The 27,441-nt window shown below is 37.8% G+C and overlaps 1 protein-coding gene across 1 annotated transcript; it reads right to left on the bottom strand.

Annotated features, from left to right (window-relative positions):
• Positions 1-735: 735 nt before the first annotated feature.
• Positions 736-26,373, bottom strand: LOC132306358 (uncharacterized). Its single transcript, XM_059803721.1, has 7 exons — positions 25,985-26,373; positions 10,556-10,733; positions 8,931-9,028; positions 2,661-2,757; positions 1,997-2,082; positions 1,817-1,894; positions 736-1,011 (listed from the first exon to the last, which is right to left on the bottom strand). Exons 1-6 carry the CDS (start codon positions 26,234-26,236, stop codon positions 1,841-1,843), a joined length of 765 nt encoding a protein of 254 aa, XP_059659704.1. The 5' UTR covers positions 26,237-26,373; the 3' UTR covers positions 736-1,011; positions 1,817-1,840.
• Positions 26,374-27,441: the final 1,068 nt, after the last annotated feature.

Genomic DNA, 27,441 nt, shown 5'->3' with positions numbered 1-27,441 from the left:
TAAAATGAAAACTTGCAATGGAATTTGTGGCAGCAAGATTTTATGTGACATTCTACCTCAAGTTAAAGCAGTTTAGATTTCTCGAGGATCTTCCATCTTAAAAGTGCACTTAGAAACATGGAATATGGAACGGTCTGTTACCCGTTTGGCATGCACTTTATTTTAAACGCAGAAAAAAATCAAAAATATGTTTAAAAATAATATTTTAGACGTTTTATTTATGACCCGTGTTGCGCCACTATTATGGTTTTAGACCATTAACAATTGTCAAAATAAGAAAAAACAAATTTTTGGTGTTTTAGTTTTGGACCACTGTTCACAAAGTGTTTTAGCACCATGTAAAATAAAACAAAGCCGCACCAAACATGTTTTTGTTGTCAAAATCAACACTATAGCCCCAAAACAAAAAGAGCAGAACAAAACGGATACCAAACAAGGCCTAAATTTCTCCCCCAACCCAACGTCCAGAAGCACGCAACATAAGCGCATGTCAAAATGTCTTCTCATAACAAGCTCTTTATATAACCATCGGATTGAAGTAGTTTTTGAAATCGGTGAAAAGTTAAAATTAGTCTTTTAATAAATCTCTCAATTCAACGTGAACAATGAGTAGCCTTGCTCTTTCCTAAAATAAAACCATCCTTCTCCATGGCGAATACTGAATAGAGGTAGTGTGCATTCAGGAATTCAGAGTCAATTTTTGTATAGTTTTGGTATGCATCTCTGGTCTATTCATGCCTTCAACAAGTCTAGTATATTAAAAAAAACTTTATTCAGTTTACAACTTCACCATTCAGTGTATACCTTTCATCGAAAACCAAAGTATTTACCAATACACAAATTCAACTGCGAAAACGAATCTTGCAGTAGACTTGATTAAATGTTTGAGGACGACGGTCTTATCTTATGAGCGGATGCCTGTGGAAGCAGAACTGAAGGGCTCATTCATCTGACAAGTGTTCACATTCGCATTGCACCTAAAGAATTTCAGAACTTGACCCCTCAGTGAGTCTGAAACCAAAAAATAAACAAATTTCAGCAAATAAGAAAAAAGAAACTAACAAAATGATGAGAAAAAAATATGGGTGCAATTGCAAAAATGAACATAAAATAAATAGTAAAGAAGCAGGGTAACACATTCGGAGCACAAAACTAACCAGCAACTTATAGTTTCAGACAAATGAAAGCCTTGAAAGTTATTTTAAGTTGAGGACTATGAGGAAGGTTTTGAGGCCAGAAAGGGATTTAGAATTCCACATTTCAAATCATCTGTAGGAGGGGCTTTGACCACGTACCTTTTCCGGTTTATCATATCCTAATCACCCTCATTAAAATATTCAAATGACATTTGGTATTCTTTCCTGAACAAGGCTAGAAAAACTAAAGTAGAATTTTAGTATAGATGATAAAGTAATAAATTGCACAGATTTTGGTTAAAATTTGATGTCATATACCTAGATTTAAACATTTTATCCAGCAAACAGATTTTCCATATCTAATGACTTTTAAATTACAAGGAGGATTCTACCATCCATGACATATCCAAAATGGTACCTAAAAGCAAAATCCATTCTCAAGCACCGCTAACATTGGTTGCTAAGTTTCAATTTAATTTATTGTACATGAAGATCGAAAAAGTTACATTCTTAAACTCAAAATGACTATGATAGATCGAAGTTCAGATGCTCAACACAAAGAATATCAAAAAAGAAAAAGACAAAGCAATAATATATATATATATATATATATATATATATATATTTATTTATTTATTTATAAAACTAAAAGCTTTGAAATTTATGTATTGTTTACTTACTTGGCTACCATCATTGTTGGGTCCTCACTTATGCAACACACTCTTCTTAGGAAACCTTGGTTTCTTTTGAGTGTGGTTCTGCCAAAAAGGTCAGCACAAAAATCCATGGTAAGTAAGTGGACATACATGAAATCGAAGGAATAACTTGAAAAGGTATGCTGAAGGAACACAGAAATGCACCTTTTGCCTTTCCAAGGCTTCAAAATCTGTCCTCTCTCTCCAGTTGCTCTTGCGTAGTTTGATTGGCCGATTTCCAACATATTTACCTGCAACCAATGTTACAATTAGTGTCATTTATAGTCTTCCAGCAAAACTGCAGTCATCATTCTGGAGCCTCACTGTTATTTCCACTTCTCTGCATATAATATTAGTGATAAAAGTATAATCCATGTTTGATTTAGAATTTTAAATTAAATACTTTATACCATTAGAACTACTTGATGTGGCACAACTAATTAACTGTGCTAGAATGTTCATTTTTAGTCTTTGCTGTCAGCAGTCCTGATTGACAAATTTCAGGCACCTTAGCCTCGAAGTACAATTTATTTCTGCAAGTGATACCAATATCAACTCACCTGAGCTAGTTATATATTTAGCGATCCTTTCTTGCTTCCACAGCTTGTTATCAACACCTCACAAGTCACAAAAACTACTACAAAAAAAGGGCTGATAATACTAACTATTTGTACACAGAACCACTGAAAAGCCACATAACGCTATGGTAGACTCCTAATATTATGGATATATAATCTTTGACACTCTGGCTGTGCATGGTGCAGAAAACTACGCTAATAATAAGTAGAAAAACCATGTAAAAATACCCATGATTAAAAATAATACTTACCATTCATTTCTTTAAGTGCCGCCGCAAGGTCTGTAATGTTGGCAAAACTAACAAATCCATAGCCCTTGGTTTTGCCAGTGCGCTTATCTCTGACAACCTACACCCATGAAAGAACACATACATACATTTTTTTAATTAATTTTGAAAATATAATAAGGAAATACAAACCCAACAGAAAATACTGCCGAGGAGAGTGACAAAGCAACAAATAGTGAAGATAACCACAGCAATTAAAGGTATACGGGGAAAGCGTGATAATTACGGGGAAAAATAGCAAGAATCGTGGGTTTGTAAAATAAAATTAGTACAGTCACCACAATGTTGTCCACACAATTATTTTGCTCACAAGCACAGAAACAAACCAAAAAACAAACTGGGATATGTACAAGTAAGATAACAAATGAAAAAAGAAGGTAACAGAAGTAAATAGTCACAACAATATGTAATCGGAGAATTGTAGAGTTTTTTCCTGTTTTTTCTTTTTCTTTTTCCATGTTTCTAGGGGAGAGAGTAGCACCAAACATTGCCCACCTAATCGTGTAAATTTTGTCACGGAAAACCCTATAGTTGCCAATTTATACTTAATTCTTCATCTATTTATTTACTGTTCATGATCTATTTTGTATAACAACATCAGTTCAAACTTTGAAAACTATCCTTTCAAATCTAAAGAATGAATCTCTAGGAAGATTATATAAAAATAAAAATAAAAATACATCTAAATATATTTCTATGAAAACTACCTTTCAAATCTAAAGAATGAATCCCTGGGAAGATTCTATATTAAAAAAAAAAAATTAATAATAAATAAATCTAAAACCTTTTCTTTTATTAAATAATTCAAAAAATGCCAATTGGAACCACTGATCACCAACTACAAAAGGTACTTCAATATTTTTAACTAAATAGCCATTTTATTTGAGCTCCATGTAATTTGTTGTCAGACATGGCTATCACATGGAAAACAAACAAATGACCTGACATCAACTAGAACTACAAGAATATACACATTATAGAAATTACTTAACACCAACTACAAAAGGTACATGAATATTTAAAATAAGTAACTGTTTTACTTGAGCTCCACTCCACGTAAGACATGGCTGCTACATAGAAAACAGGGAAATGATCTTACATCACCTAAAGAACCCACATGACCATTTCAAATATCATTATTGTTTTAGTTATCTACTCTTTCATCCACATGCAGGCATTTAACAATACCGTACATTGGCAATGTTAGAAAGTGAAAAGAAAATAGAGTCAGAAACAGCCATGAAGTTTATGTAGGAAATACTGACTACAATTAATTCACACCATAACTAGGAAATATATATATATATATATATATATATATATATATATTTAATTCACACCATCACTCACAAAATAGTACTTCTAGTTCCCTGCTCCTAGCCAGCGTAGTACAGCTCTCTTAATCACCATCATCAAAACTCCTTAAGAGTCAGCTACTCATCACCTATCTTGCATAATATGCATTGTTCTTGTTACCCTACAGGATTCAACTATTATAATTGGTCAATGCTCCTACATATGTTGGAGGAAGAAATCTCTTTGTGAAAGGACTTGAATTTACAACAAGGGTAGGGCGTAACATCAAACCACTTTGCTAGCAATAGTATAATATTTTTCAATTTATGAAATTCCGATTTTCAGAGGACGGGTCTTAACGTAATGGTAAGGTTGCTCCATTCTAACCCGGAGGTCAAAGGTTGAAATGCGAAACAACCTCTCCGTATGCGGAACCTTTAAGTTGGCGACCCAAGCTTGATGGTCTTCCTCTTGAGGCTATTTTTGAGATGGAGAGAGATGGACTAGAGCTTCCTTTTACTGAAGAAGAAGTTCTAAAGGCCTTATCTAGTTGCAATGAGGATAAAGCCCCGGGGCCTAACGGGTTTACTATGCGTTTTTTGTTGGAAAGTTGGGCGGTTGTGAAAAATGAAGTGATGAGCACCTTTCAGGAGTTTCATTCTACAGGTGTATTTGAGAAATCGCTTAATGCATCATTTATTGCCCTCATCCCTAAGAAAGGAAACGCTTCAGATATTAAGGATTTTCGTCCTATTAGCTTAGTGGGTTGTATTTACAAACTCATAGCTAAGGTGCTTGCTCAAAGAATGCGATAAGTTATGGATGGGATTATTTCAGATTCCCAGAATGCCTTTGTTGGAGGTAGGCAAATTCTTGATTCAGTTCTTATCACCGGTGAATGTGTGGATTCAAGGTTGCGTAATGGTGTTCCTGGAGTTCTGTGTAAACTTGATATTGAGAAAGCTTATGATCATGTTAATTGGAATTTCCTTCTCTATTTGCTTCAAAGAATGGGGTTTGGAAGTAGATGGAGGACATGGATTCAAACATGTTTGTCTGGTTAAGTTCTCAATTCTTGTGAATGGCTCTCCAGCCGGCTTTTTTGGGTGCTCTCGAGGTATAAGACAAGGTGATCCATTGTCATCTTTTCTTTTTCTTATTGTTATGGAGGGCTTAAGCAGACTTATGCGTCGGGCAAAGAATCTTGATCTCATCAAGGGATTTCGGGTGGGAAGAGATATTGCAAATCAGGTGGAGATTTCTCAATTGTTATTTGCAGATGACACTCTAGTTTTTTGTGATGCAAATGTGTCTCAACTTAAATATTTGAGATGCATTCTGGCTTGCTTTCAGGCAGTTTCTAGGCTAAAGGTTAACGTGGCCAAGAGTGTGCTTGTTCCAGTCAGGAATGTACAGGACATCTCTTCTCTAACTGCAGTTCTTTGGTGTAGGGTGAGTTTCTTTCCTATCCCTTATTTGGGATTGCCCATAGGGTTTCTCCCAGATTAGTGGGGAGTTGGGATTCTGTGATTGATAGGTATGCAAAGAGGTTGGCAGGTTGGAAGAAGCAATATTTGTTAAATGGGGGGTAAAGTTTCTCTTATCAAGAGCACTTTATCAAGCCTCCCCACTTATTTTCTTTCTATGTTCCAAATTCCATGCACTGTTGCTGATAGAATTGAACAAATTCAAAGGAATTTCCTTTGGGGAGGAAGGGGAGAAAAGTTCAAGTATCATCTTGTTAGATGGGAGCATGTTTGCAAGCCTATAAAACGGGGGGGTCTCGGCATTAGACGATTGATTCCTTTTAAACAAGCTCTTTTGGGCAAATGGATGTGGAGATACGGGAAGGAAAGACACCGCCCTTGGCGTAGATTAGTTTCCTGCAGGTATAGGGATGATGTTGGCGGATGAACTACACGTTTGATTTCTATTGCGGGAGGAGTTGGGGCTAGGAAATCCATTCGGAAAGGATGGGATGCCTTTTCCCCTAATGTTAGATTCAGAGTTCGTGATGGCAGTTGCGTTCGTTTTTGGGAAGATCATTGATGTGGGAATCAGCCTTTATGTCGTACTTTCCCCAAATTATTTAGTATTGCTGTTGATAGACATGCCACCGTAACTAACTGCTATCAGCTTGATAATAGTGAAATTACGTGGAATGTTCTTTTTCGGCGTTCTTTTCAGGATTGGGAGCTTGAAGATGTGAGCATTTTTTTGGATCAATTGTATCGGCAGGAAGGAATTGGTAGGGGTAATGACAATTTGATTTGGATTCCCTCTTCTCATGGTCGTTTTGAAGTAAGGTCTTTGTTCTTATGTTTGTCTAATTTTGCACCCTATGATTTTCCATGGAAGACTATATGGCGCTCTATGGCTCCTACTAGGGTGGCTTTTTTTGTATGGACCGCCGTTTGGGGTAAGATTCTGATGATCGATAATTTAAGGAAAAGGGGAAATTATTTTGCTAATTGGTGTTGCTTATGTAAGCAGAATGGGGAGTCAGTTGATCATCTCCTAATGCATTATTCTGCAGCGCACAACTGCTGGAATCTTATTCTTGGGCTTTTTGGCATATATTGGGTAATGCCACGTTCTACTAAGGAGCTGATTCATGCTTGGAGAAGTTGTCGTGTGAGTAGAAGTGCTCGTGATTATTGGAGATCTGTACCACATTGCATTTGGTGGTGCATTTGGAGGGAGAGAAATAGTAGAATGTTTGAAAGAAAGGAGTCGTCTACAGCGACACTAAAACTTTTTATTATTCGTTCTCTCTTCAGTTATGCGAACAAAAGTTCTTGTTCCTCTTCTGATGATTTAATTTCTTTTTTGGATTCATTGGGGCCATAGTTCCCAGTTTCTCTTATGTCTATGGGATGCGTTACCCTATTGAACGCCTTTTTTAATTTATTATTACTTATCAAAAAAAAAAGGATGCGTACATCAAACTCTTCCCAAACCCCACAATGGTGAGAGCCTCGTGCACTACTGAGCTAGTCTTTTATATGTTTTCTATTTTTACTGAAATTTTCTTGACAAAGAAAAGGAAAAGAAGATAAGAACCAAAAAGGACATAACTGAACTTCCAAACTATTTAAGGACTAATTAGCCAACTAGATAGCCATGTAATATTGATATGTGACATGTCCATATTCCAAAGCAAATTAGCACACAGTGGAAACGAACATAATCCATATTTTCTATAAATTCAGTGACCAGATTCACAAACATTTTTTTTTTTTCCTTGTGGAATACTACTCTAGTTAGTATAGTTGGATAACCACACTTTCGAAAATCCTTTGTACCATTTATTCCATAAACTGAAACATCGAACTTTTAACGAGGAATGAGCAATCCATGTCGCACTCTTATTCGGCAATAACTTTAAATCTTAAGGTTTCTTAGTTACTACAATCTTACAAGCTTTTGCCAAAAATTGCATAGGAAGACACTAAATCTCCTATGCAATTTTTGGAAGCTCATTCGAAAGGAGTGGAATGATTTCTCCAAGCATATTCGGTTTAGGGCAAGGGTCGGAGTCTGTTCTCTTTTGGGAGGATATTTGGTGCAAGGATAAACAGTTGGCATGCGCATTCCCAAGACACTATCGTATTGCGGTGAATGAGTAGACCTTGGTAGCCAACTGTTATCGCCTTGATCATGGGAGGTTAACTTCGGACATTCAGTTGGAGATACATGTGCAGGATTGGGAGGTGGAGGAGATGACTTATTGGCTTTGTTATATGGTCAAAAAATGGAGGGAGGGTGGTAGATGAGGGGAGTTGGAAAGGCACTTCTCATGGGGATTCGAGGTTAGGACTTTCTACCGGGCTTTCTTGGAAACTGGGGGTAATCCCTTCCCTTGGAAGGCTATTATGGCACACTAAAGCACCTCTTAAGGTGGCTTTTTTGGTTAGTCTGCGACTTGGGGCAAGATTCTGACAATTGATAAAATTTGAAAGAGGCGCCTTATGGTGGTGAATTGGTGTTGCATGTGCAAGAGAGATGTAGAGTCGGTGGACCATCTTCTCTTACATTGTCTAGTGGCTAGAGATGTTTGGTCTATGACTTTTTCCATGTTCAGCATTCATTGGGTGCTACCCGATTCGACGAGGAGCATGCTCGAGTTTTGGAGAGGATGTATAGTGGGTGGTCATGCCTGAGATATTTGGAGAGATGTCCCTTTTGTTTATGGAGGGGGTTTTGGAGGGAGAGAAATAGGAGATCCTTCGAAGGGGAGGAGGTTCCTATTTGGGTACCTAATCATTCTATTATGACCTTGTTATTTTGGGGGGTTAAAGAGTACTCTCTTTTTTCTTTATAAGTAAGATACCATTAAAACGCTCAAAAAAGGGAAATGAACCCAAAAGAATACAAAAGATGCCGAAAAGGTAGGATTCTCAGCAGGGCAATTTGACTTGTAAGAATGTGTTAGGTTTGCAAGATGGAAAAAAAAAAAAGAAAAGAAAAAAGAAATAGCTGATAATTAAATAACCGTTAGTCTTTTGAATATATTTTACTTTAAAAAATATATATATATATATTGAAGCTGAAACCTCTATCTCACACCCAATTTTAGTCCTTCTATGGGTCGCTCCACCTCCGACTTCTTCATATTCCAACATAACAAATCCAAAACATCTGCAAAACAAGCCACTAGACACTTTCCCAATGCCACATTGCCACTACTAATGGCTGTTAAATTATAAACTATTCCTTTTTTTCTATCTTGCAAACCTAATACATTCTTACAAGTCAAATTGCTATGCAGAGAACCTACCTTTAATAAAGGAGAAATTTGAGAGCTCCATGCAGTTCAAAGAAACATCTAAAGAAGACATGCAGAAGGCTCAAATAGACCATGCAAACAACTATTATCATAAAACTGCTAACAACATGCTAAGTTGGCTAACCGAAGTAATTCAAATGGGAACTTACCCTCGCCATGTTAAATGAAGGAAATCGTGAAAATGCTTTTGACAAAACATCATCATTCACCTCATTTCCAAGATCACCACAAAATAGACGAAAATCATCTGCAAAATGCAAACAGTATCAACACACAAAATGTACACCCAGCAAACAAGGGGATGGAAACAATAACAACAAAACAAGAACAAACAACACGGTCAACCACAAAAGGTGCAAACTGAAAAATCATATAGAACTGGAACCTTGACTTCTAGCAATGACTTCAAATTTTATCCTCTACGCAGTCCTTCTTATAGTCAGACTAAGTATTCAGAAAAAAGATAAAGACAACCCCAAAATTGATGCAGAGCACGCCAACAAATAGATAAATTGCAATAATTTTGGATATATTTTTACTTGGACCATTATAATGTTCATGGAGGTATAATTGGCTTAGTTACTGAATATACATTTCATGTGCAATATTAACATATTACTTTGCAAGTAGTTAGCAAAATAGTAGCATAGTAGCTTAGTGGTGTTTTTACACTATTGTATTGGATAGTGATTGCAGTAGCACGATGAGCAAGTATCCTTCCAAGTATACCACTAAACTGGAGGTTATTTACATCTTTTGGGTTTCTTTTACTCATGTTTCAAGAAAATGGCTAGAATTTGCTCTCACACAAAGTTGGGGCTTATTATTGTGGGCATTATTCTACAGAAAGACTGCAATAATTTCTTAAGAGAAAAAGTAAATGTTCAATATAAAGCTTTAACTAGTTTGAAAAAATTGAACTGTCTTCTTCCGTTCTCCTTTTCCCTTCTCTTTTGTGCTGTTTGTTCCTATTTCTCCATCTCCTTGTTCCTAGTCTCTTCCATCTTTTCCCTCAAATTTCTTATAATAGAACATCACAAATTCATAAAGGGTAGGCTAGGACAGGGGCACGTCAATCAGGTTGAATTGCTGCCCCTATGGGAATGCAATTAAGAAGTCGCAGCCTTACATCTTTATTTGAAAAAGTGCTTGACTATTTGTTTTTCATCCTTTACTCTCATTCACTTCGTCTTTACTCATAATTCTAGCAATTTCACACTGATTTGTTGTTTTAATCAAAACAGCACTTTAGGTCACTTGAAACAGCTCCTAACCTTAGTTCTATTCCAGACCTGTTCTGCCAATCCATTATTATCCTAAAAATTGAGTCACAGCAAAGTTCGAACCTAGATTTTTATTAGCGAAAGATCATAGGTAGAAACTTCTAACATATTTTCTTATAATCCCCTGCTCTAATATACAAGACACAAATTATAAAAAAATTAAAAATTTAACTCATAGGATTGAACTCACTCTGCATTCAACTTTAGCCTATAATGCTAGGTCCTCAACAATTATAATTACCAAGCCGAATAAGAATTAAATTTTAAAAAGTATGAGCAAGTAAAACTTACACAAACTATTTCATGCTCACAGATCCAATGAATTGGACCACATTTCACAGGTTACACATAATTGTTATGCTCAGTCACTCACTGATCTAGATTTTATTTATTTATTATTTCTTTTTTTAATTTCTTTTTTTTTTATAAACGTACAGATAGTAGACCCAGAGAGAAGAAAGAGGAGAGAGGGGGTTGCAAATGAGTTATACTTTCTGGCCATTCTGTAAGAGTTGGATCCTCCCAAGACTGCCCTGCAGCTTTACGAGGAATTGCTTTCTTCTTCGTTTCTGCCTTGTGCTCAATTTCACTGTTTGCTAGGGCAGCTTTTACACTCTCAAGAGCTTCAGGTGTGATTGTCTGTGCATCCCTTTGGAACAACTGCTGGGCCTGTTAACAAATAATTAAAAACATTACACACAATGTGTATATATAGTTATACAGAAAAACACTTATAAAAAAAAAAAATATATACACAAAAGCAATATTCTTCCAAGACTTTTTTCCCCTGTTTAAAACTTGGTTTTGGCCAGAAAAAAAGAAATTTTTTACATACGAAAGTTACTTTAATTGTGATTTACATTTCCCGGGGGAAAAAAAATGCAAATAAAAGTGCAAACACAACGCACGAGGCTCCCGCCATTGCGAGGTCTGGGGAGGGTCAGATGTATGCATTCTTACCTCCGCATGCGGAGAGGCTTTTTCCGTGTTTCGAACCTATGACCTCCAGGTCACAATGCAGCAACCTTACCGTTGTGTCGAGGCTTGCCTCAAAAAATGCATACAGATCTACCACCAATATTAAGGAGGTTATTGCCTCCATTTTCCTGTGCAAGGTTATATATAAACAAGCAACATTATTTCAGAAATATCTTTTTCCTAAGTCTTGATTTTGACAAAGAAATATTTTTTTACACCTGAAATAATTTTCAACAAAAATTATTCATTTCCTTGGTGGAAAATATACATAAAGTTCTACAGTTAATCGGCATAATAGAATTTCCTAAGCCACTTTGCTTCCTTTTGTCCAAATCATTTCTTTTTTGTTGCAGCTGCTTTTTCCGTCTCACTCACTTCCTTTTCCGGAAGTTTTTAACTCATTCTTCATGTGCAAGGATATTTTACCCTTTTTGTTCCTGTGGCCATTATATATTACAATAACACCATTATACATATTTATATTTCATTTTCATCCTCTAATTTATTTCAAAATACCTCTCATTTCCTATACTAATAAAGTTATCATATGATAATAATAAATAAATAAATAAAAAGGTCATTAAATATGTCACATTTTCATCCTACGATTGCATTAGTCAATATGCCTGCCACCAATGTGGGGTCGTGTAAGGGAAAGATTAGAGACAGCCCTGGACATTTTATTATTTTGAACAAAGTGAATGCTCGGACACTCAAAAATATCAGTTTTAGTTTTTACCATTGCATCAATCAATGACCCTTATTTTACCACACATATGTCCTACATATTTGCATCATTTTCACCCTTTAATGTACATCAATTATATATATATTGTAAGATTGTGTCATAAAAATTAAAATAGTCATTATACCTATAATATTGCATTTTTCATCCTCTTAACTCAATCTAGAAAACCTATCCTGTCCTGCACCACCAAGTCTATGATATAAGAACAATAAAACCACTTATATATAATAATATTACATTTTTATCCTGAACATATTTCAACATCCCTACAATGTTTCAGATAACAATCTATTGCACTTTTCCCTTTACAAACTTCTATTTATCTATTTTTTGTTAATACCCTCATACGGTCATATGGTAACTTACACTAAGAAAATGTGCCATATGTTACATAATTTTATTTTATTCGACTATCATCCTCGAACTTATAGAACACAATACATATATGTCAGCATGAAAAACTAAAGCCATTTCTACTCAACCGACATCTCATAGGTCAAATGGTAAGGGAATAGCTCCACTAGTTCATGTCCTTTGTTAGCTCTTGCTTTTAATAGTAATCTGCTATAACTATGACCTTGGGTCAATGAATACACATAATAGAAATTATTAATAATTTTCTCATTATTATATCTGAATTTCATGATTTCCACGTAATTTAATTAGCAAGTGCAATCTTTACTCTTTTCATTTTTCTCTACTATTAAGAATGGTACGGACTTTTGATTTAGGTGGTGTTTGATAAAATTTAAATTATTTAAGCATTGAATTTTTAAGCACTTCAAAAGTTTCAAGAGTTGTATTTTAAGTGCTAATATAAAACTTCTATGATACTCATTTGAATTTTAAGTGTTTAATATTGAATGACAAGTGAAGTCTCCCAAACTAATAATTATCCCAATTTAGGTCAAACGAATTCTTTTAATTTGTTCAGAATTAAGTTATAAAATAGCACCTTAGAATAATAAAATGGAGGTTAGCAGTGGTCATTTTCTGTAAGACCTCAATTCAATTTCTCTATCCTTTTCACCAAATAATATCATGTCCTTAATTGACCCTAACAATAACACTATATCTTAAGCACACATACAAATAATATACTCATGTATGGCAACCAAAACATATGACCTTAGCGTTATTTGTAATCTTCAGATATATGATATACAATACTCCCTTTGTCCCAAAAAAGATGTCATGCTTTCCTTGTTGGTCTGTCCCAAAATAATTGTCACTTTCCTTTTTCAAACAATATAATTTACATCTTTCCATATACGTCCTTGGAGTTTAAAATTTCAAATTTGAATATTCAAAACTTAAAAGGACAAATTAGTAACTATCCAGAGAGACAAGGCATGTCCCACATGTCCCCTTAAAAATTCCTACTCCCTAAAAATGACATCTATATTGGGACAGAGGGAGCATATCTTTTCCGACAACTCATGCACTTTGCACAACCATTAACCAATATTTTCATTTAATACTTGAACAACAACAATTGTAGCTTCAAATGACACGAAGGCAAAATATTCAAGAAAAGGAACATATACAAATACCGACCATTAATATACGTGCGCGTGTTTAAATATATATGTGTGTGTGTGAAAAAGGTTTCTAATGCAATTGATGTGGAGGATCAACACCAAAGCACTAGAAGTTCCACAAAGGACACAAAGATACATAAATTTGTAGAGGTGGCAAATTACCCCGCCCCTATTGGGACCGGTTTAGGTCGGTTTAATCGAGAACAGAGTAAGAACAGGGTTAGGGTGTAAAAACCTGTCCGGCCCCCGCCTTGTCTCCATTTATGTAATAAAATTACTATTATGCCCTAATTAATTAGATTTCCTAAAATACCCTTTAGGATTTACCCACCTAAACGCTTATTTCTATCTTTCCTAATCTTCTTTTCATCCCATTACTCCAACTACCAGTAGCCATCCAGCTCCCTCCTCTCTTCCCTCCCCAACCCAAACCTCTCTCTCTCTCTCTCTCTCTCTCTCTCCATAGAATAGAAAATCACCAAAGCCCATAGAAAAGAAGTAAAACGAGCTCGTGAATCTTTGACATTCGTCCACATTTTGGCCCAATTTGACGGATTTTTTTACAAGTAAAAGTGTATATAGAAGTATTCAAAAGGGAAACGCATCCTGATAGCTATACAAAGGCCGAAGCCAAAGAAAGAATCCTAGGGACCCAAAGAACCCAAAAAATCCACGATTTCATCAATAGATGTACAATTTCTCCCCTTCACCCAACTAAAAAGAGAACTAATAATAGAAAATTTCAGCACTGCAATGGTGGATTCGTCCCCATCAAAAGATCTTAGATTCTGCTCTTTCCAAATGCACCACCAAATGCAAAGGGGGGTCGCCCTCCAAAACTCACAGGCATGGGCCCCCACACTGTGGCCTCTCCAACTATCAATCATAGTTGTTAAAGGCGCCGGAGGTGCACGCCTGAGGCGCAAGGCGCCTCCAAGCGCCAGCTTGTCGCCTTGAATGCCTTAAGACGACCGGGTTGAACAAGGAGAGCGCCTTTGTATAAAAGGCGCAAGGCTACAGGCGCGCTTGCTTGAAAAATGGTTTTTTTTAATTGTTTTGTTATTATTTTGGTTTTGTATTGTTTATTGTTACTTTTTATTTGTTTATTGTTATTTTTTTTATTATTAAAAAAAAAAAAAAAAAAAAAAAAGAGAGAACCAAAAAGCAAAATGTAAGAAGAGATAGAGGCAACGAAGGCGATATCTGCGAAGCCTCTCAGTCTCAGACCCTTGGATCTGCCGGATCTATCATCTCTCAGTCTCGGATCTGCGTCTACCGGTAAGTTCTCCTTCTCTCTCTTCTTCTTCTCTCCTCCTCCTCTTCTTCTTCTCTCTTCTCTTCTCTTCTCTCGTCAGATTTTTTTTTTTTTTTTTTTTTTCCTCGTGTCTGGCTGATTTTTTTATTTATTTTTAGGCTAGGCCAACTTGGTCCTCTGTTTTTATTTATGTTGGTCCTCTATTTTTTTTTTGGTTTGTCTAGATTAGTGCCTTGCATGTGTTTGATGATCATCCCCTCTCTGTTTCTGTTGATTTTGTTTTCTCCTTATTAATCTGTTTAATAGAGATCAATCAATCACTTACCCACAAAGGAAAAATAGAATCAATCATGGTGCTTATAGAAAATTAGATTGATTTGATTTGAAAATATAGCACATCCTTGTGGTTTTTGCAAGATAAATTCATAATTTCTATTTAATGCATCCAAACATGGTGCTTGCAGCTTGCAAAAACGTTTCATTCGTGCTTAATGAAAATTAGATTTGATTTGACTTAAAAATAATAATAGCACATCCATGTGTTTTTTGCAAGATGAACTCAAATTTTCTATCAATTAATGCAGCATCCAAACATGGGATAAATATATATATATTAGTTGAGATCGAAATAATATATAAATAATATTCTGCTCTCTGCATCAACACTGCTTTCTGCATCAACATGGAGTCATGGACAGATAGATGCATTTTTTATTTTTGCATGAAATAATATTCTGCTTTTTGCATTTTGTCAAAGCTCTGTATTTTTTTTATTTAAATTGAAATGTTAATATTGCTTTGAAGCTCTGTATTTTTTAATTTTTTCAGAGTTGTTGCAGACACTGATTACATGATGCTATCTTGAATTTGATTGTAGTTTGTACTTTAAAGGATGCCTAGTGATGGTTCAAGAAAGGATCCGGCATGAAATTACTCACATTTGGAGAATCCGAAAGATACAAATGCCGTCACTTGTAACTTTTGTGCAAAAGTTACAAAAGGAGGTATTTATCACGCTAAGCAACACTTAGTTGGAGGGTATAGAAATGTGAGTGCATGCACAAGATGCCCATCTAGTATTAGAGAAGAAATTAAAGAGTACATGAGTAAGAGAAAGGAAGAAAAAGATCAAATGAATTTGTTACCTAGTGATGACATTAATTTCATTGATGGAGAGGATAAGGATGACGTTGTGGAAGTTAGCCATCGGGGAAAAAGGGTAGCTAGTGTAGGTAGTGCTAGTGTCAATTCCTCAAAGAGACAAAAGCAAAAGGAACCGATTGATTTATATTTCACTCCTAGACCAGAAATTGTGGTACAAAAAAGAAAGGAGGGGGGAAAACATACAACCATTAATGATGCATGCAAGAAAGAATTGAGAGGAAGAGCGTGTGCTGCTTTTGCAAGGTGGATGTATGATGCAGGAAGTGCATTCAATGTTGTTAAGTATGATAGCTTTGCCAAGGTTGTTGAAGCATTTGGACAATATGGTCTTGGCATGAAACCACCTAGTTATCATGAGGTGAGAGTTCCTTTGCTTAGGAAGGAATTGGATAATACCAATGCTTTGATGAATGACCATAGAGAGGAGTGGTCAACATTTGGATGCTCATTAATGACAGATGGGTGGACAGACAAGACAGGGAGAACATTGCTTAATTTCCTAGTAAATAGTCCAAGGGGAACCATGTTTATTGAATCGATAGATACTTCTTCTTGTTCAAAGGATGGTGAAAAGATGTTTGACTGACTTAATAAATTTGTGAACCGCATTGGAGTAGCAAATGTCGTCCAAGTCGTCACAGATAGTGAATCAAGCAATAAGTATGCCGGTAAGAATGTTCAATGTTTATAACTTTTAGAGTTTACATTCTTTACAAATATATAATTTAAATCAATTTTGATTTACTCATTCTCTTTATATCATTTTTTTTTTTTTCCGTTTGGTTTCAAATAGGGAGGATGTTAGAGAAAGAACACCCACATTTGTATTGGACACCATGTGCTGCTCATTGCTTAGACTTGATGTTGGAAGACATTGGGAAAATACTGTCCATCTCTAGAACAATGCAAAAGGCAGTGGAGTTGAATAGTTATATTTATATACGTCCAAAGTTGTTGAACATTATGAGGAACTTTACTCACAAAAAGGAGTTACATAGGCCCACTAAGACTCGATTTGCTACATGTTTCATCACATTATCAAGTGTTCACAAGCAAAAGAATAACTTAAGAAAGATGTTTACATCAGAAGAATGGAGTCGTAGTAAATGGGCGAAAGAGCAAGCCGGTAAAAGAGTTGCTTCTTATGTTTTGATGCCTTCCTTTTGGAACACCATTGTCTTTAGCCTTAAGGTTTCCGGTCCTCTTATTCCGGTTTTGAGATTAGTTAATGGCGAGAGAAAGCCTCCCATGGGATACATTTATGCGGCTATGGATAAGGCTAAAGAAGCCATTGCAAAATCATTTGGGGAAGTAGAAGACAAATACAAGGAGATTTTTGAAATAATTGATAAAAGGTGGAATGTTCAACTTCATCGCCCTCTGTATGCAGCAGGTTATTATTTGAACCCAGAGTACTTTTATTCAAATCCGAAAATTGAAGAAGATGAAGGCATTGTAAAGGGTTTGTATGCATGCATTGCAAGGTTAGTCCCGGATGTCAAAGAACAAGACAAAATTACTGAGGAGCTGTCCTTATATTCTAAAGCTGAGGGCCTCTTTGGTAATCCCTTTGCCATTAGACAGAGAAGTACAGGAGGACTAGGTAAAGTATATTAAGTTAGTATAACTAAGTTTTAAAATTATTTTGACAATAGAGTCAATGCAAAGATGAAGCTAAAGTTGCTAAACATCATTACTAATTTTTTTTTAATAGCTAATTGGTGGGAAGCTTATGGCAAGTCAACAAAACTTCTCCAAAAGTTTGCTATAAAGGTTTTAAGCCTTACGTGCAGTTCTTCTGGTTGTAAACAAAATTGGAGCGTGTTTGAGCATGTAAGTATATACTATCTACTAACTAGGTTTGTAATTTAATTGTTGAAATTTAAATTTAAATTTTTTATACTTACTAGTTAAAGTTGAATTTATTGCAGCTTCATAACAAGAAAAGAAATAGGCTCGCTCAAACAACTTTGAATGATTTAGTGTTCATCAAATATAATAGAGCATTGAGGCGCGACACAATATGCGTGACACTCTTGATCCCATTTTACTCGATGACATTGATGAGAGCAACGAGTGGTTGACGGGGAGGATGGATGATTCTAATGCAGAACATGATCTAGTCTTTGAAGATGATTCCTTCTAGTGTTGCTAGTATTGGAGAGGATAGCAGGCCGCACCGATCTACTAGATCAAAATCTAGTTCTAGTTCACGGTTACCAACAAAGGGAGCAGGAAGTTCTTCAGTTCGACTTGTGGATGAGGATGAGGATGAGGATGAGGCAGATTCAGATGAGATAGAAGAGGATCCTGAGAATTATGAATCATTCAATAGGGGAACACGTCCCATAGACATAAGAGAAACCGGGAACTAAGGCCCCAAAGAATCCAAAAAAGAAATTAAATCATCAGAAGAGGAACAAGAACTTCTGTTCACATAACTGAAGATAGAACGGAAAATAAAAAGTTTCAGTGTCGCTGTAGACAACTCCTTTCCTTCAAACATTCTACTATTTCTCTCCCTCCAAAGGCACCACCAAATGCAATGTGGTACAGATCTCCAATAATCACGAACACTTCTACTCACACGACAACCTCTCCAAGCATGAATTAGCTCCTTAGTAGAACGTGGCATCACCCAATACATGCCAAAAAGCCCAAGAATAAGATTCCAGCAGTCGTGCGCTACAAAACAATGCATTAGGAGATGATCGACTGACTCCCCATTCTGCTTACATAAGGAACACCAATTAACAAAATAATTTCCCCTTTTCCTCAAATTATCGATCGTCAGAATCTTACCCCAAACGGCGGTCCATAAAAAAAAAAGCCACCCTAGTAGGAGCCATAGAGCGCCATATAGTCTTCCATGGAAAATTATAGGGTGCAAAATTAAACAAACATAAGAACAAAGACCTTACTTCAAAACGACTGAGAGAAGAGGGAATCCAAATCAAATTGTCATAACCCCCGCCAATTCCTTCCTGCCTATACAATTGATCGAAAAAAATGCTCACATCTTCAAGCTCTCAATCCTGAAAAGAACGCTGAAAAAGAATATTCCATGTAATTTCACTATTATCAAGCTGATAACAGTTAGCTACGGTGGCATGTCTATCAACAACAATACTAAATAATCTAGGCAAGGTACGATATAAAAGCTGATTCCCACGCCAAAGATCTTCCCAAAAACGAACGCGACTGCCATCACTAACTCTGAATCTAACATTAGGAGAAAAGGCATCCCATCCTTTCCGAATGGATTTCCAAACCCCAACTCCTCCCGCAATAGAAACCGGACGTGCAGTCCATCCGCCAACATCATCCCCATACCTGCAAGAAACTAATCTATGCCAAGGGCGGTGTCTTTCCTTCCCGTATCTCCACAACCATTTGCCCAAAAGAGCTTGATTAAAAGGAATCAATCGTCTAATACCGAGACCCCCCAGTTTTATAGGTTTGCAAACTTGCTCTCATCTAACAAGGTGATACTTGAACTCTTCTCCCCTTCCTTCCCAAAGGAAATTCCTTTGAATTTGTTCAATTCTATCAGCAACGGAGCATGGAATTTGGATCATAGAAAGAAAATAAGTGGGGAGGCTTGATAAAGTGCTCTTGATGAGAGTAACTTTACCCCCCTTTGACAAATATTGCTTCTTCCAACCTGCCAACCTCTTTGCATACCTATCAATCACAGAATCCTAACTCCCCACTAATCTAGGAGAAACCCTTAGGGGCAATCCCAAATAAGGGATAGGAAAGGAACTCACTCTACACCCAAGAACTGCAGCTAGAGAAGAGATATCCTGTACATTCCCGACCGGAACAAGCAAACTCTTGGCCACATTAACCTTTAGCCCAGAAACTGCCTGAAAGCAAGCCAGAATGCATCTCAAATATCTAAGTTGAAACACATCTGCATCACAAAAAACCAGAGTGTCATCTGCAAATAACAAATGAGAAATCTCCACCTGATTTGCAATATCTCTTCCCACCCGAAATCCCTTGATGAGACCAAGATTCTCTGCCGGGTGCATAAGTTTGCTTAAGCCCTCCATAACAATAAGAAAAAGAAAAGATGACAATGGATCACCTTGTCTTATACCCCGAGAGCACCCAAAAAAGCCGGCTGGAGAACCATTCACAAGAATTGAGAACTTAACAGACGACAAACATGTTTGAATCCATGTCCTCCATCTACTTCCAAACCCCATTCTTTGAAGCAAATAGAGAAGGAAAATCCAATTAACATGATCCTAAGCTTTCTCAATATCAAGTTTACACAGAACTCCAGCAACACCATTATGCAACCTTGAATCCACACATTCACCGGCGATAAGAACTGAATCAAGAATTTGCCTACCTCCAACAAAGGCATTCTGGGAATCTGAAATAATCCCATCCATAACTTCTCGCATTCTTTAAGCAAGCACCTTAGCTATGAGTTTGTAAATACAACCCACTAAGCTAATAGGATGAAAATCCTTAATATCTGAAGCGTTTCCCTTCTTAGGGATGAGGGCAATAAATGATGCATTAAGCGATTTCTCAAATACACCTGTAGAATGAAACTCCTGAAAGGTGCTCATCACTTCATTTTTCACAACCGCCCAACTTTCCAACAAAAAACGCATAGTAAACCCATCAGGGCTTTATCCCCATTGCATCTGGATAAGGCCTTTAGAACTTCTTCTTCAGTAAAAGGAAGCTCTAGCCCATCTCTCTCCATCTCAGAAATAGCCTCAAAAGGAAGAACATCAAGCTTAGGTCCCCAACCTAAAGGTTCTGGGCTTCTGATAAAAAGAAACGATCCCGCTACGCACCTCTTCCTCCCTCCATAACTCCACACCTTCTACCCGTATACGTCCTATGTGATTGCTCTTTCTATGGGCATTAGCAAGCCTGTGGAAAAATTTTGTATTACGGTCTCCCTCTTTTAGCCAAAGAGCCCAGGATTTTTGTCGTCACGAAATCTCCTCCATACAAACAATCTCAGCTAGAACTGCCTGACAGGAAGCTCTCCTAGTACAAAGAGACTCCACATTCCCACCCGCCTCCTCTAGCCGATCAATCTCAGAAAAATCAGCAAAGTCTCTATTCTTCCTCCATTCAAGGTTCCCAAAAACATCCTTATTCCACTGCTTAAGAGCGAGTTTGAGAGCTCTTAATTTCTGTGTTAATATGAAGCTGGGTGCACTTGTAACGATCGCTCCCTCCCACCATGAACGAACTGTCCCTCGGAAGTCCTCCACTCTCAGCCACATATTCTCAAAACGGAATGGGGTTTTCCGAGAACACAAACCCCCACAATCCAAAACTAAAGGAACATGATCAGAGGTAACCCTTTCTAATACCGCCTGAACAACATCCGAGAATTTTTCTTCCCACTCCCCAGAGATAAAAAATCTATCCAATCTTGAGAGAGTAACTGGGTCTCTACCACTAGACCAAGTATAGGTTGCACCTTCCATTGGTAGATCAATGAGAAGGTGCTCTTCAATGAAGTCAGAAAACTGATCTGTCTCTACTGACCTTCTTCCCAAGTAGACCTCTCTGACGGGAACCTGACTGAATTGAAATCCCCACCCAGACACCAAGGTAAAGAGCATAGACCTTGAACGTGGCTTAGTTCCTCCCATAAAATGGGTCTGTCAATATCAACGACCGGTTTATAGACCCCATAAAAGAGCCATCTAAAATAATCCTCTTCCATCTGAAACTCACAAGAAACATAAAATCTCCCCTTCCACACATTCATTCTGGACAACCACCTACTGTCTCACATAACTAAGATACCACCCGAAGAACCTATAGCGTCCAAAGCCTCCCATTCCACAAACCTTCCTCCCCACAAACTTCTAACCACCCCGTCAGTAATGGATGCCATCTTGGTTTCTTGCAAACAAACAACCTGAGCCCCCCATTTCCTTAAAGCTACCTTCACCACCCTCCTCTTATTCGGGTCATTGAGACCACGAACACTCCATGAAATGATTCGTAGCTTCATTAAAAACCAGTTGAGATTAACTCCCCTTCCCCCCTTCTTCAAACTCCTGCTCCTAGTCCTACCCCTTTCCATCACCACGCCTTTCTTCTTATCGTAGTTGACGTCAGAGATGAGATTCTTAATCTCGTGAATCCCTTTCCAAGACGATATGGGCTTCGTATTTATAACTTCATTAGTGACTGCTATCTCGGTTCCACTCACAATTGCTTGAAGAATAGATAAAGTCTGAGCGTTATTACCTTTTGAAGATACTCCCAACAACTCACTGGTAGCTCCAATGTTATCAACCACCCAATCCCTCCCCAAATCAGTAACCTCATCATCAGGTCTCACCACTGCCAGGGGTTCCACCACTGAGATGTTAGAATCATCCTTCAGCCAGGGTTGAAGCTCATTAGAACAGACCTGTTGGGTAGACCCCAATTCATCAGCCAACTCCTCTTCAATTATTCTGTCATATTCATAAACGGAATCTGAATCTGTAACATAATCACCCAACCCAACAAAACTGCCAACCTCATTCTCCTCGTCCGTTGCAGAAGGCATACATTTGAGACCTTACAATGCAACATTTAATCGTAGCTCTTTGAACAAAGCTACAGCCTCATCATTGGACAATTTAAACTGCAAATCTTTTCCCACATAAACCGTTACTCCTTCAAAGGGATCATTCACTTCACTGCCTACGGTAACCAATTCGCCAGGAGAAACAAATTCGTTGCCATTAAACTCAGAATTCGAGAAAGGCAGCCCATCCATCTTCTCCGTAACAGCTGCATCACCCCTCATCACCTCGCATGAAGGGGTAGAAGAAGAGGGAGGATCAGAAGAGGGACTCTGAAGATCTGAAGACATACCTGGACAATTAGAAGAAACCCACTTCTGCTTTTCTTTTCTTGACCACCGAACTCCATGAGAGCCCTAAGACAGAGATCTAGTGCTTCCCTTCAGCTGTGGATTGACAGAGATGTTAGCGCAACACTGAGAATGCCGAAACCCTTTTTCAGCAGGTCTTACACCAATCTCGGCAACAGAAAGCTTCATCCACCTCTTCTTCGCCGGCAAATTCCAGACAATTCCGGAGAAGCCATTAAAGCGTGGACTCTGCGAAGAATGAGAGTGAGGTGGACTGGGCTTTGATTTAAGAAAAGAAATGGGCCCCCGAGATATCTTGGTCATTGGGTTACTCAAATGTTGCCCATTACGTTTGGGCTTTGTCAAGATAAGAGAAGTGGGCTTCTCATTTAGTACTAATATTGATAACTGATTGCTGGTCCCCAATTAACGGCTCTTTTAAATTTCTGAGTTTTGTGGTTGAACCCATTAGACAAAGAGAGCCCAGAACGTACATCGGGCCCAAACTTAAGCCCATCAGCGTCTAACGCATTAGTGGCTCCATTAATGCCACAATCGGTGCCACGTGTTTGATGATTTGTGAAACGGGTGTATCGAGATTGCGGGCGCTGAACAAGGACAGGATTGATACGACTCCTGTACCTACCCTTTCTACGCACTTCAGGCACGTGTGCATGCAATCTCCTACTTCCTTTAAGGCCTTGCCGGAGCTGTAAATTTCAGCGACCTCCTTTGATGATCGTTTCAACACGCGGCATGTGAGAACTCTCCCCAGCACCATAGTGAGACTTCAGGAGGATACGAGGTGTAACTTCCTCAATCAAAATAACCTTAAAGGCCACTCTTTGATCCTCAACAAAAAAATACTTTGGCATCGTTTTTCCGGCGGAGATGTAGAGAAGGATTCTCTCTCCGCTCACTGCCACATCCGCCTCAACACCTCTAAATCCACCACATAAATTTCCGATTTCTTCAAAAAACTTGTGACACCACAGGTGAAGGGGCAAACCAAATAACATTACCCTCCGTATGCTATGATCTCTCACTGCAGAGCATCCAACCGCGAAATACCAGATGTCGATGGATAGCAATGCATCGCCCCATCTTTTCCTTCCTTCATCCAGAACCCTTAAAGCCTCATGCTCCGACGGAAACCTGAACAGAAAAAGATCGTCGGGAAGGAACGAAACTTTCACTCCACTAGAAACCTTCCAAACTTTCGTCGCCCACGCCTCAATCCCTTCAATACGCCCCACATCTCTATTAAAGCAACTAACCAAGCATGATCGCAAGACAGATTCACGTTCCTTGATGCTTTGATGATCGACCCTAAAGACCGAATCACCACCAACAGAACAACATTTAATATCACCATTGAAATTGAGACGAGGTAAGGTCGCAACACTGAGATGAGAGCGATGCATAACAGAAATCCTTGCCGAAAAGCCAAGATCCAATTGCAAAGAACATAAATGTAAACGACAGACGCCGGAGTGAAAGATTCCGACGTCAAAAAAAGGAGAGAAGAGAGAAAAGTCAAACATGGTCGAGCGTCAAGAGGATGAAATGATATTTTACACAAAATCGTTAAAAATATATATTTTTATTAACATTTAATATGCAACTTAGTATATAACACAAATAATATGAATTTTATTTGAAATGAATAATGCCTGTGTAGTAATATTAGTGAAAACGTTTCTACGCTACAGTGCCAAAAACATAGGAAACATCATTTTTATGTTTCCTCTTTTCTTCACAAAAATTAAAAACGTTTTCTGTTATAGAAAAAAAAAAAAAATTTTATTGAACGCGGTTTTTGTTTTTGTTTTGCCTTTTTAGAGGTTGATAACAGAAAATAAGAAACGTTTCTCGTTACTAAACGCACCCCAGAGTATCATCCGCGAATAGCAAATGAGAAATCTCCATCAAATGAACCGATTCTGGGCCATTCTGAAGCCCCTAATAGAGCCCAGATCCACTGCCCTTCTCATCAACCTGCTGAGAGCCTCCATCACAATGATAAATAGAAAAGGAGAAAAGGGATCCCCTTGCCTCAAACAACAAGAGCTACCAAAAAAAACCGGAGGGAGATCCGTTCACCAACACAGAAAATCTCGCAGAAGAAATATAAGCCTCGATCCATCTCCTCCATCTCTCTCCAAATCCCATCCTCCCTAATAGATACAAAAGAAAATTCCAGGTAACAAAAGAAAATTCTAGCTAACATGATCATACGCTTTCTCGATGTAGAGCTTGCACAGGACTCTAGGAACACCACTACTCAACCTGTGATCCATACATTCACTGGCGATAAGAGCGGAATCCAAGATTTGTCTACCTCCAATAAAAGCATTTTGAGACTCAGAAATGATTCCATCCAGAACCCCGCTCAATCTCGATGCAAGGACTTTCGATAAGCTTATAAATACACCCCTACAAACTTATCGGTCTAAAGTCCTTCACGTCAGATGCACAACCCTTCTTAGGAATGAAGGCAATGAAAGATGCATCCAACAACTGTTCGAATCTCCTTGTCGAATGGAACTCATAAAAAGTGCCCATCACCTCATGTCTCGCCACACCCCAAATCATGATATCTGGTTCAGCCGCTCAAGTTTGCTCACTCTCTACCTTCTCTAGGGCCCCAAAGCACATAATTTAGGGAGATTGGTTTTTCTAATCATACAAAAGTGTCAATTTGAGTATACAACATTCCCAATGAGGGGATTGCTAACAGAACATATAGCAGCAATAGCAAGACCCCTCTCTGTCTCATTGCAGTGGCAGTGAGACCTCGCTCACTCTTTGTCTGTAAGTTTTTAAAATCTTAGTGGAAACTTAAATAGGGCGTGTGAGGACAGTGCAGGAAAATTTAAACAGAGACGGGAATGGTGTACGAGTGGTCTTTTGCTAAATGATTTTGGACAAGGATGGGGAAGGGGCCCCAAACCCACGTAAGTGCCATTCCTAGAAGAAAGGGATAGGTAATCTTGCACGAATAATGGTTTAGACAGGAACAGACAAGGTTTATCCATTAGTTTACGTGCTTTCGACATTGACAATGATTTTACTAGTCTACTAGTTATGACTGATACAATAAAAAGGACATTTACTACTATGCAGGGTGAGAGATCAATGGATGAATTATTGTTCGATTACACATATTAAGGGGGAAAAAAACAAATTTAACATTCTCATCATATTAGGTTGCCCCAGAAGTAAATTCTTGACTATGCCATTGATAATATAGGGGAGACCATTATTTCAAACGCTATGAATTTCAGAAATATCTAATTCTTGCAGGAAATAAACAGCAACCAAAAAGAAAAGGAGAATTGAATTCAATTAAAACCCAATTGGGTAACTCACCTGTTGGTACTGCGGCAGCGAGTAAACCCCGGGGAGGGAGGCCGGAGCCGGATAGACCGCAGGTGGCGTGGGAATCTGCACGGCAGGCGGAGGACCAGCAACGTACTGTTGTGGCTGTGGTGGTTGTTGTTGGAGGTGGAACGGCATCGGAAAGTAAGAACCATTGGAGTACGTGAACTGCGAGGAAACGGCGGTGGGGTTCGAACCCGGGACCGAGACGGAGCTCGAAGCCGATGAAGGTACACTCGACATCGTCTTCGTTGCAGGTGAACTCCTCACTGAAATAGATGACTGCTAGATTGAAAGGGCGTTGATTTGATTGAAATCGATTCGATATGTAGAGAATTTGATTTGAGGGGGTCGGTTGGGTTTAGATGGAAAAGGAAAGGAAAAGAAAAAATAATTTTTTTCAATAAAAATATCCAGAAAATTATTTTAAAAACTGTACTATATATTAAAAGTATATAATTTTGAGTAAATTAGAGTGACATCCCTAAGGTTTTGACAAATTACACACATGTAGATTATTTGATATTTATTAGTTTGACCTCTCAACCATACCCCTGTCGTTAATGAAAAATCAAAAAATGACTAAATTGTCATTTGCTTGTGTTAAAAAAACTCCAATAACCTTATATTTTGACATGAAATGACAAAAATACAATGAAATCCATTTCAATGCAAAGTATCAATTTTCATACTAATTTTATATTAATAAATTTTACAAAAATAAATATATATTTTTTTTTGTTAGGGTAAATTGCAGTGACCCTCAGATTTGCCTAAAAGACACCTAAATACAATTTATGCTTTTTTTGGACAATGACACCCCATGTTTGATAAACTAAACAAAGACACCAACCATAATAAAAGGACATATTTACCCTTTGACTTCTAAATTGACCATATGAATTTTTTTAACTGACCAAAATAACCCTTTTCTTCTTCATCTTCATTCTCTCTACCTCTCCTTCTTTACCCACATCTCAAACCCTATACCATGTCACAGTCGCTGCCACCACCACCTCCACCGCCATCGGCAGAGCCAACACCATATATCTCTCATTTCCCTCCTCAATCACCCTAAACATCAACCCCATACCCAACCTCTCAATTTTCACCAAACTTGACAACTGCTGGCGCAAAGCCCAACAACACGACCATGGGAGCGTGTTGTGTTGAGAGATCTGTCCAATAGCTGGGTCTCTAGTGGTCGACCCATATTCTCTGACGGCTCTACCTCGATTTCTCTAATCTCATTCCCAACCTCACCCTCAAATCCATAATCCTCAACATTTTTATCTTAAACCCTCCGAAACCTGTTAATCTTCAATCCTCAGAGAAGCTTGCCTATAAATTAATGGCGCCACAGCAAGCCACCCGCAACGAAGAGAACAACTAGTTGCTTAAAGGGGTTGTAAAGAATGACAACAATGGTGTGAAAAAGTTCACTCATG

The sequence above is a fragment of the Cornus florida genome, unplaced genomic scaffold (genome assembly GCF_030987335.1).
Source record: "Cornus florida cultivar Cherokee Brave unplaced genomic scaffold, ASM3098733v1 CherokeeBrave_3.0.0_Hap2_Chr05, whole genome shotgun sequence".
Classification (NCBI taxonomy): Eukaryota; Viridiplantae; Streptophyta; class Magnoliopsida; order Cornales; family Cornaceae; genus Cornus; species Cornus florida.
This window is presented reverse-complemented; position numbering and strand designations above follow the sequence as displayed.